Source organism: Cetorhinus maximus, chromosome 28, assembly GCF_964194155.1.
Source record: "Cetorhinus maximus chromosome 28, sCetMax3.hap1.1, whole genome shotgun sequence".
Taxonomy (NCBI): Eukaryota; Metazoa; Chordata; class Chondrichthyes; order Lamniformes; family Cetorhinidae; genus Cetorhinus; species Cetorhinus maximus.
The window spans coordinates 27,496,144-27,508,472 of NC_135906.1; the positions used below are offsets into that span (position 1 = coordinate 27,496,144).

Genomic DNA, 12,329 nt, shown 5'->3' on the forward strand with positions numbered 1-12,329 from the left:
TGGGCCAAAATGTGTTTAACTTACCTCACATTTGAGTTGCAGGCTTTCACAAAACTGGAAACTTCCCCTGGCATAGATTTTTAAAAAATATATACATAGATATCCCCCACAACCCAATTTTGCTCATGCTGTTTTGCACATGCAGGGAATGAGTCAAAAGGCCATTCATAATAGCTCAGCCTAGACTGCACAATGTTGGCACAATATTTTACCAGAACAGCAATGCAGTCAAGTACAATCCTGTCTACACCCAACATCCATATGCTTATTTTAGAGCTCTGGTCACTAAATAATAACCATGTAGATATTCCCTTTCCTGCCCCACAAGCCCAAAGCCAGTTGGAGTAACCCAGCTTTTTGCCAGTCACAGATAACAACTTGAGACTTAAAAATCAATCCTGGTGACCTCTTCTGACAACAGTGGGCAGTCCATTTATGGGGCATGATTAAATATATTTTAAATTAGCACAATTAGTAATGCTTACAACACACTCACCACAATAGGCTGTTTGAAGTATTCGTCCACTGCTGCACCCCGCAGGGCTGATAAATCCACACCATGGAAAGATGGCTGATACCTGGCATCAAACGTAAGATATGCTGGTGAGTCGAAACAAAAACAGAACTGGATTCACATTTAAAGTTATAATGAAATAAAATCTCATCAAATTTCAGATTCAAATTGGAGCTAGTAACACAGTATAAAAATAGCAAGTGTATGAATCAGCAAAGCTCCCAAGCAACAATTTTTTGTTACAGCTCTAACCCAAAAGTTAACAGTGCCAGAATTATTTATACAAATGCTGTGAGATTAAGCCAACCATGAAAATATGCATGTGTTGCATATTGCATGTAAGATTTCCCAGAAGAGATCTAGGTCTCAGGGTCAGAAAAGATGAAGAACTTTCCCACATTCAGGGAGAACTGTGCAGAGAAAATCTCCCATAAACACTCGGAAAACTAAGTACCAGTCATGGTTCTCACTATATCTTGCTTTGTTCTGGGGTGCTCTCAGGAATATTCCAACTCACTGTGCAATGGAACGAAAGGATGTGGGACTGCCCTTGAATAACATATACCGACTGAATAGGGGCCAGCGACTTTCCTACTGGAACAGGAAAATCACACTAACGGCAAAAAAGGGCTGTTACACTGCTTCCTAAAAGAATAGTTTCTATACTTTTACTAGGTGGCAGGAATCCCAGCTTTAGTGGAAAAGCAGTCAAGAGTGTATCCCTAGAGATCCAAACATTCATTTCAGGTTGCTGGGGACAGTGGGTGGCTGAAAGAGGGAGTTGGGGGGGAAAATAAAAAACAAGCAGCTGTGTTGTAAATGGCCCCAGGCCGCATTAGTAGTAGAGTGAAATCTACAAATTACAGATCCTTAGGGAGTGCCATCAGCTGTCCTTTCATTGTAGGTGCTGTAAAAATTCTAAGAATAGAGTTTCCATAGTGGCAGAAAAACTTTTCTATAACTTGGATAGAACCATGTGTGCATTTGATTCCAGATAGAGTGATCTCGCTCTGCCAACTGGATGCTGGGAAAAGAAACTCACCATGCCACAAAATTACTTTCTTTCACAAAACCTGCTGTAACCTCATGCTGACCTGTGTATCCCATGTTTTCAGTTGTAAAAGGGTTTGGTGCATTGTAGGCTATGTTTTGGAATTTGCAAATGTCCATGGTTTCAGAGTGCATCTTGTGTATTTGGGTCACTCAATAATTTCTCAACTCAACTATTTTTAGCTGGTGTACATTTATACAGGTTTCATCGTGCTAATGAGTTTCAACAGATATTGAAGTAGTTAGGTCCTGCAGGCAGCAAGACCTGGGCAACATTCCGACTTGGGCTGATAAGTGGCAAGTAATATTTGTGCTATACAAATGCCAGGCAATGACCATCTCCAACAAGAGCATATCTAACCATCTTCTCTTGACATTCAATGGCATTGTCACTGCTGAACCTCTCAACATCAATATTCTAGGGGTTAACACTGACCAAGAATTTAGCTGAATAAGCCATACAAATACCGTGGCTGCAAGAGCAGGTCAAATCAAAGCAGCCCACCTGATGGCACCCCAACTATCAGCTTAAACATTCACTCCCCCCAACACCAACGATAGTGACAGCAACGTGTACCTTCTACAAGATGCACTGCAGCACCTCACCAAGCCTCCTTAGACAGCCACTTCCAAACCTGTGAACTCTACCATCTAGAAAGACAAGGGCAGCAGACACATGGGAACACCATCATCTGCAAGTTCTCCTCCAAGCCACTCACCACCCTGACTTGGAAATATATCGCCGTTCCTTCACTGTCGCTGGGTCAAAATCCTGAACTCCCTCCCTAACAGCACCTACACCACATGGACTGCGACGGTTCAAGAAGACGGCTTACCAACACCATCTCAAGATTAGTGACACTCACATCCCATGCGTGGATAAAATTGGGAAAAAAAATGGTACAGGCACTCTTCCAGAATAGTGTAAAGAACTTAAAAAGGAAGCTTTTAAAATACATGATACACTTAGATGTCATTGAGGTTTAACAGAATTCTAATATAGTGGGACATTTAAAAGGTATGGACACTATATCCTGAAACACTCAGAAGATGAGTAACAGAAAGAGTCAAATGCACAAGTATTAGTGCTAGAAAAGGAGCTCCTAAATTATACAGCAGGATGAACACATATTTCACTATGCATAAAAACAGCTCTGGGTATAAAACACTAAATATTTTAGAAGCTACTTATTTTAACACATTTTACTGCCAATATAAAACATGTGCCTTGTGCACAGCTTTCAGTTAACAATTACTATGGAGGAGAACAGGCTGTTCAGTCTCATGACTGCCCTCCCCCTCCAATGCACCCACCCCTCCCCACTACAGCAGAACAGCAATCATACCAGAAGTTTGCTTTTGTAAACTGCTCCATGTAAAGCTGCTCATCTGTAAAGGGCGCGAGGTGAACATCACCAAGGGTTGGAAACAGATTACCTAGAATGAAAGCAAACGTTCATTAATCATTGCAACCATATAGGTCCATGAGAAAACAAACCCAAGTAGGCCTTATTGTTTCTAGGCTAGTCTTGACAATAGAAACTCATGCCCCAAGTGAAACAAATGATCAACTTTAAAATAATTCAAACCAATGCATTTTAAAAAGCAACCAATTAGCAGGGACAAAGATGATTAAATATTATTTCATAGAACAGAGGCAAGAGCCAGAACAGCGTGCCTGAGAATGCTGGTGTGAACCCAGGTCTCATTCAAGGGTCTGGTCCAAATTTAGATGCATAAAAATTTACAAATATTCACATGACACACGCTACATGTTCACCTAAAGGCACTGCTGCAATCTGGGCCAGTTGAAAAATGAACTTATCCAGTGACTTTCCCAAAAGACAGAAGCACCGTTAGTTCATATTGACATCCAATACTTGGAGCCGAAACTAGATCAGAGAGCAATGCTCAATATTGTCCAGGAATCATCTCCACTCCTCCTTTTGTCAAAGCCAATAAGAAGTATTAAGAAAGAGGACACACTATAGCACTGCATTTTTCTTCTAAAAGCAGACTCCCTAATCAAAGTAGCAAGAGCGCCACACAAAAGGACAAGACTTTAGAGAGCTAATTCACCAGGTGAACTCTTAACTGAATACTTCACATGACACTCCAAAAGGCCACATATGGCCCAGTTTCCTCTGATCCTGTGGCCCTCAGGAAATTCCAGGCCTGAAGTTGTCAGGATGTGGAGACTGTGGTATATTAAATTCATTTCAATTATACACATGGAGATGCTTTATTAGGAGGCAAGAACGAGACTGGATTGCTAATTACTCTGAGATAAGGGAGCATATTTATGTTCTCGGGCCGTATAGAATGTGACAGATTCAATTTCTCGGACTGTGCACAGACAGGGAGGTGGGGGAATCCATTCTGCAATCAAAAATCAGCAATCTAATGCAATGCTGTTACGATAAATAATTCCAAATAAAACAGTACATCCTTGAAATTAATCTCTGGAGAGGTGAGTCTGCAGTGATCAAAACAGCAACATGGCTTTGATATATTACTGCCCTTCATCTTGGAGCCTGCACTTTAATCATGTTGTCTGGCCAGATTAAAGACTAGACTGTGCATTTAAAGGAATCATTAAAGGCGCATTTTACTGTTCTGTACATCTGGAGAACGGGAACAAAAAAAGCCAGCTCACAGCTTCAATTACACGACTTGTCAGCCAGCAAAGGAGTTATCAATAGCACTCTGCAAAATCTCTGACTTAGATTCACTCAGCTACTCACTTGCCAGCAAAGATGTTCAAAAAAAAACAACAACAACCCCCAACTCCCCCCCAAACCCCCACTAGCACTAATCCTGACTGAAAATGCTTCCAGGTGGCTGGCTCACACTCCACGTTTGAACAAACTGCATTGTTCAGAAAGGGTCCAGCAAATCAAAAAATTGAAAATTGAAGTCCAGGATTTTTTTTTTTATTTCAGCCCACTTGATGGCTCCTCTTCGAAGGTTCAAATGCTTTATACAAGCATTTACATAACACCTGCGTGTAGACATGACTTATAAACAACATACTGAACAACGAACAGGGCAGTCCATCCAATGAGCCAAATACACAAGAGTAACAAAATCACATTAGGAAACATCTCAACTAAGGCTCGAATGTAAGGAAGACCAGGTTTCCATTTTAATCACACCATAGATGATCAATCACTACAAAAAAATAAACTCGACTTTCCAGCAACCTTTAACAAGTTTAGAGCACAAAACCCTGCATAAAATGAAAGGTTTGAGTCACTTTGCTACCTTCCATTATAATTTTTTTAAAAAGCACAGGGGAGAATTTTCTCCTCGTCGGGCAGGCTGGTTGGGAGCAGGCACGGAGCTGATCGCTGCCTGCGATCAGCTGTGTGCCATTTTACGTGGGCGGGCCAATTGCAGGCATGCACACGAAAGAGCGCAGAAATCTCCGAGGCAGCTCCATGCCTCAGGGAGATTAAGTTCAGCGTCAAAGATGGTAAAAATAAAATTATTCAGACATGTCCCCTCATGAGCTGGGACATGTTTATGAATTTTCATTAAAATTTTATTCAATTAATAAACCCTTCGTGAAACCTCATCCCGCCCGTGGATGAGGTTTCATGAGAAATGTGAAGGCCGCCTGGGCTCTTCGCTTGCCCGCCAACCTTAAGGCTGGACGGGAAGCCCTGACAATTGCTTTAATTAGTTCCTTAATGGCCTCAACAGGCCTTCGACAGTTCAGCGGGCGCGGAGCTGACTCTGATGCGCGCCCACCGAATGGAAGATCAGAATGACACGCGGTGACATTGGAACACATGCCCAACGTCACCGTGTGTCATTTTATGCGCTGACGTGTGGGGCCTGTCCCCACACACCGAACAGAAGATTATGCCCTTAAGTTAATCAACAATTTCATTAAAAGGTTACATATGCGCCTCTACTCTGTTCTACAAGGAAGGACCGGAAATGATTAAAATAGATTTTAACAGCACTGCTCTATTTGAACTGGGGCTGTAAACAGTGGGTTATATCAGAATACTATTCAAGTGTTATTTGATATCAAGCTCTTCTAATGAAAGGCTTTAACTATCTTACAGCTGTAATCCCTCCTAAATCCTTAGCCAGATAAGATATAACAGAAGAAAATGCTGGAAACACTCAGCAGGTCTGGCAACATTTATGGAAAGAAAAACAGAGTTAATGTTTCAAGTCGAATATCACTCTTCTTCAGAACTGAAGGGAGATAGAAATGCGATGGGTTTTATGCCACTGGGGGGTGCGGGGGGAAGGGAAGGTCTGGGATAGGATAGAGGGCGGGAGAGATTCAGTGACAAAGATGTCATGGAACAAAAGGCAAAGGGGGTGGTAATAGTTATAGTAAAGAAACAAAGCATTTGTCCAGAGCGAGCGTGAATGGCAGAATAATGATCTCTGTCCAAAACAAAAACCTGAAAAACAAGATTCAGACTGGTACATGGGGAAAGAAAAACAGAATCAAAATGGGGACCGAGTTCATGGTCTGAAATCTTTGAACTCAAATGTCAAGTCCAGAAGGCTATAAAGTGACTGATTGGAAGATGAAACATTGTTCCTCGAGCTTACGTTGACAAGATATTCTCATTTCTCAAAGTGATGATAAAATGGATGGGAACCACTAACCAATAATGCTGGATCCACCCCCTCCTACCAGCCAACTGTAGTGGTACTCACTACCAAGGCTTGGTCATCAGCGAACCTGATTCCTTTCTCTACCTCATTACACGTTTCAATTATCATTGCACATGTTGACCACCACAGATGAGCAGCATCCTTGTCTCACTGTTCTTCCAACCTCTCCTTATCCTGATTCCTCATATGCTGCCTTACCACTTGCAGCTTGGCCCATATACAAAATTATCAGGTGTCTATTTTATCAATGCACATCAATATTCTTTAGTATCTCCATTTATTTGACCCAACTCACTCTATCCATGGGTTTTTAAAACCTACAAAGCAAATGGACATCTCCTGATCAGTCTCTATACTTCTCACTGCATAGGGCCTATTATCCCTGTTGCCTCTCCTATTTGGCATGTTCTGCAAAACTAAAAACTGATCTTTGCCAAGAAATAACTCCAGTTTTTGTTCTTAGCCATTTTTTGGTAATCTCAGCATATTCTCAGAGGCATGGGGGTTGGGTGGGAGGTGGGCGGCAAGCGGCGTGGGGAAACAAATCCATGGTACGAAATTTGTCTCATTTGCTAGCATTTAGCTTTTCCCCTCCAGAGGCATGGTGACTTTTCATGAATGATCTGACCATTTCCCTTTAAAGCACATGGGTTTGCACAAATTAGCAGGTTGGTTTGCTGCTTCCTTCCTTCCCTAAAATCTAGTCAACACTTGTGGTATGTCCAGTCTGGAGTTCACTTATTGGAACTCGCACTTCACACTTAAGGACATCAGGGCTCACATAATCAACTTTCACCTCCTCTTCCTTCCCTATTTGAAGGCCAACTCACTTTTTCTCTTTGTCAACAAGTTCATGTCATCTTTTCCTTGCTTCAACTAAGTCAGCTAATAGTTATCCATCTCTATTTTTGATTGCGTTAACTCTCATCATTTGACTATTTAAAATCAGTCACTCTGACACAAACATATGTAACCCTTAATGCTTAATAAGAAATGCTATACACACTCAAAACATAAACCCCATCGATAAAAGCACACAGCTGAAAAAGACCTGAACATCATAAAATCAGATTAACAAGTCATAAGCCAGCACCTACGTTAGGGGAAAGGCTTTAGATTTACGGACTGAAGAAAAAGTCAAGTTGTATTTTAGTTAAACTTGACTGCAGGTTCATTCAGGGCCAAAAATTGACTGCGTTTGTAAAAGCAGTCAGATGCACCAACAGCTACCTTCTATATTAAACAGGGTTCCTTTGGTCATTTATGGGGCTAGAGGACATTATTGCAGTACTGAATATGACTCCCTCTTCATTCACTGGCTCAGTCCTGAGTTAATTGCTTTTTTTACAACCCTCCAGACAGACAGGCCTTTAATATCTTTTCATGCCCCTATGGAATCCTATGTTATTTTCAAGAATGACTTTTTTTATTCTTTTGTGGGATGTGGCTGTTGCTGGTAAGTTCAGCATTTGTTGTCCATCCCTAATTGCCTTGGAGGTGGGGGTGAGCTGCTCTCGAGCTGCCGCAATCAATCCAGAGCGGGTATTCCACAGTGCTATTAGGGTGTTCAAGGTTTTGATCCAGTGACAGTGAAGGAATGATGATATAGTTCCAAGTCAGGATGGTATACGACTTGGATGGGAATTTGCAGGTGGTGGTGTTATCATGCATATGCTGCTCTTGTTCTTCTCGGTGGGAGAGGTCACAGGTTTGGAAGGTGCAGTTGAAGAAACCTTGGTGCATCTTTAAGCTGATACATACAGCCTTCACTATGTGTTGGTGGTGGAGGGGGTGTCGATCAAGTGGACTGCTTTGTCCTGGATGATATCGAGTCTCTTGAATGCTGTTGGAGCTGCACACATTCAGACAAGTGGTGAGTATTCCACCACTTGTAGATGGTGGACAGGCTTTGGAGAATCAGTAGGTGAGTTACTGGCCTCAGAACTCCCAGTCTGAGCTGTCATATTCATATGGTTGGACCAGTTCAGTTTCTGGTTAGTGGTAGCCCCCAGAATGTTGATTGTGGGTGATTCAGTGATGGCATTGCCACTGAATGTCATGGGGGGATGGTCAGATTCTGTCAAATTGGAGATGATCATAGGAGATGCCTAGCACTTGTGTGGCAGAAATATTAGCAAATGCTTGAACATTGTCCAGATCTTGCTGCATATGGACACAGACTGCTTCAGTATGAACAGTTGTGAATAGTGAATATTATGCAATCATCAGTGAACATCCTCACTTCTGACCTTATTTTGGAGGAAAGGTCATTGATGAAACAGCTGAAGGTGGTTGGGCCTAGGACACTACCCTGAGGAACTCCTTCAGTGATGTCCCGGGACTGAGATGATTGGCATCCAACAACCAGAACCATCCTCCTTGTGCTAGGTATGACTGCAACCAGTTCTCCCCCAGCCCCCAACACCAAACCAGTTCCCATTGATTTCAATTTTGCCAGGGCTCATTAATGTTAAATTAGGTCATACGCTGCCTTGATATCATGACGACACTTTCCATCACTTTGCTGATGATTGAGAGGAGACTGATTTTGTGCTAAGGCTGGATTTGTCTTGCTTTTTGTGGTTAGGACATACCCGGGCAATTTTCCAAATAATCGAGTAGCCATACAACATGTTTGATCTGATGCCATGAGACTTCAAGGAATCTGGAGTCAAAGTTAAGGATTCCCAGGGAAACTCCCTCCTGACTGTATACCACTATGCTGCCACATCTGATGGGACATGACATACCCAGGGATAGTGGCACCTGGGACATTAGTCATACTCCCAACACACAGCCAGTCAGCTACTGATTTACCAGAATGTTGCCTGGGCTGGAGAGTTTTAGTTATGAGGAGAGATTGGATAGACTGGGATTATTTTCCCTGGAGCAGAGGAGGTTGAGGGGGAACATGATTGAGGTGTATAAAATTATGATGGGCATAGATAGGGTAGACAGGTAGGAACTTTTCCCCTTGGTGGAGGGATCAATAACCAGGGGGCATAGATTTAAGGTAAGGGGCAGGAGGTTTAGAGGGGATGCGAGGAAGAATTTTTTCACCCAGAGGATGGTGGGAATCAGGAATTCATTGCCTGAAAGGGTGATAGAGGCAGAAACCCTCATAACATTTAAGAAGTATTTTGATGCGCACTTGTGATGCCATGGTGCTGGAAAATGGGATTAGAATAGTTAGGTACTTGTTTGACCGGCACAGACTCGATGGGCCGAAGGGCCTTTTTCTGTGCTGTAGGACTCTATGACTAGTCTGTGGGACAGCTCTCCCACAAATGATGGGTATTTTCATGGCAATAGCTTTCAACTTCACATTTTTATTCACCAATTTATTAATTAATTGAATTTGAATTCGATCAGCTGCCTCCAGGGTATTTGGTCTGGGCTTCTGGATTACTTGTCCAGTGACATTACCACCGGAGCCACTGCTTCCCCTGGAGTGCAGGAAGACCAGTACTATTTTTATAAAAGTCTCTCCTGGCGTATTCCTTTAAGCACCAATTAGTATTTATAAGAAATACATCAGTGAAAACCAGCCTTGACCGACACTATACTATACACTATCCACAAATACTATTTGTGGATCAGAAACAAGGAACTATCATAGGCACAGATTTTAGCCAATAAATTATTAATTGTCACACTTGGATAATTGAAACTTCTTTCTCAGCTGATTCCGCACAAAACAATTCACCTACCAACAGGAGTGCTATCATAGAATTATGGAATCTTCGAATGGTTACAACACAGGAGGCCATTCGCCTGTTATGTCCATGCCTGCTCTCTTTAAAAGCAATTCACCCAGTCCCACTCCCTTAACCTATCCCAGTAGCCTTGTAAATTTCTCTTCCGATAATTATCCAATTCCCTTTTGAAAGCCACTATCGAATCCGCCTCCACTTAATACTCAAGCAGTGCATTTCAGATCCTAGTCACGTTCCATATTTTTTTTCTTATCTCACCATTGGTTCTTTTCCAATCACCTCCCATTGGCACCCTCTGGTTCCCGATTCTTCCAATGGGAACAATTTCTCCCTATCTACACTGTCTAGGCCCCTTGTGATTTTGAACACCTCTATCAAATCTCCTCGTAACCTTCTCTTCTCTAAAGAGAACAGCCCCAGATTCTCCAATCTATCCACATTACTGAAATCCCTCATCCTTGGATGCATTCTCGCAAATCTTTTCTGCACCAACTCTAAGCCTTCACATTCTTCCTAAAACATGGTTCCCAGAATTGGACACAGCCACTCAACTGAGGTTAAATCAGTGCTTTATAATCCTTATAATGTTTTGCTATGTTACCATCACTGAATCCCCCAATATCAACATCGTGGGGGGTTACTATTGACCAGAAACTGAACTGGACTAGCCATATAAATAGTGTGGCTACAAGAGCAAGTCAGAGGCTAGGAATTCTGTGGCAAGTGATTCACCTCTTGAAACCCAAAGCCTGTCCACTATCTACAAGGCACAAGTCAGGAGTGTGATGGAATATTCTCCACTTGCCTAGATGAGTGCAGCTCTAACAAAACTCAAGAAGCTTGACACCATTCAGGACAAAGCAGCCCACTTGAATGGCATCCCATCCACAAACATTCATTCCCTCCATCACCTATGCACAGTGTGTACCATCTACAAGATGCACAGCAAGGACTCACCAAAGCTCCTTAGATCTTCTAAACTCATGATCATTACCATCTAGAAGGACAAGGGCAGCAGTCACATGGGGACACCACCATCTGCAAGTTCCCCTCCAAGCCACAGACCATCCTGACTTGGAAATACATCGCTGATTCTTCACTGTTGCTGGGTTAGTAACCTGGAACTCCCTTCCTAACAGCACTGTGGGTATACCTACACCACATGGACTGCAGTGGTTCAAGAAGACAGCTCACCATCAAGGGCAATTAGTGATGGGCAATAAATGCTGGTCCAGCCAGCGACACCCACATCCCGTGAATGAATAAAAAAAAAAATTACTACAGACCATCTCACAATTTATAATCGATTTAACTTCTTTTTCCAAAGTATTATGATAACTGGCCCTGACCGTCTCTATTGTCACCTTCCACTTACTAAGTTTTTCAAATTTTGAATTATCTCCTATTTCAGAAAAGGGAAAGTCAATCCACAATTTGAGGCCCACCCACTAGATATAAAATTTACAAGCAATTTTGAATCGCACTTACAGAAGCCACACAGCAGTGGAGATAGGGGTGCTGTTTGACCAAGAACGATTCACCAGGCAAAAAGGAGGACAGGTGAGTGTCACTGTCAATTTAAAGCAGAGTTGCAAACACATGGCAGCAACAGCAGTCCACCCAGAGATACAGCTAGGGAGAAAGCACTCCAGGCATTCAGGTGAAAACTTAAAATGTGAAACAGTAAAAACTATTTGTAGCTATCCACCCAAGACCAAATTTATGAACCTAGGTTTAAAGAAATAATCTGACTGCAGAATAGTCCTTGTTTTTTAATTTATTATTAGCATATTCAGCGACTGAAAACCCTGCGAACATGTTTATATAAATGTGAAGAAGTCCTGTGTTCAAATATTGTCAGACCTTTAAAATTTATTTATGAAGTTGGACCTATGGAGCGTAGAGAGCTCTTATTTTAGTGTTTAACACTGCAACTGGCAGAATGTGAAACACTTCTCAGATGATCCCAGCCACAGAAAGAACAGCTGGGTCAGGAATCCAATGGGTTGTCCACTCAGGCAGACATTAAAAGAGACAGGGTGGATAAGCCAGGGAATTTATTTTGGGGGGGGCGGGGGGGAGATGTGGTGGGAGGAAAGGAGGAGGAGAGAGGAAAAGAACGTGGGCATATTGCAATACTTTTATGATTAAATGTCCCTAGACAGCAAAACAAGTATCAATACAGCACTGGGAGCAAGTCACCATCCTGATCTCTTAACTGGAGGAAGCTTTATACCATCTCTTCAGGATTGCGGAGAGGCTGTTTGGTGTCTCACTAAAAGGTCTGGAGGCTCGGATGCTTGAACATATGTAGTTATGGGTTACCAATAAATAGTTTATGTATCCAAGGTACTGCCATGCATGGGTACTGTCTCCATCCTGGCTCCTTCCAGACTCTACTA

At 42.3% G+C, this 12,329-nt stretch overlaps 1 protein-coding gene across 2 annotated transcripts in view; it reads right to left on the reverse strand.

The window, feature by feature from the left end:
* Positions 1-12,329, reverse strand: part of carm1 (coactivator-associated arginine methyltransferase 1) — a 61,877-nt gene that overhangs the window by 19,869 nt on the left and 29,679 nt on the right. For both annotated transcript variants that reach the window (XM_078531483.1, XM_078531482.1), the window contains exons 7-8: positions 2,911-3,001; positions 497-578 (exon numbers count right to left, since the gene is read on the reverse strand). In XM_078531483.1, the coding sequence (XP_078387609.1) occupies positions 497-578; positions 2,911-3,001 (173 nt within the window). The remainder of the gene's footprint in view (positions 1-496; positions 579-2,910; positions 3,002-12,329) is intronic.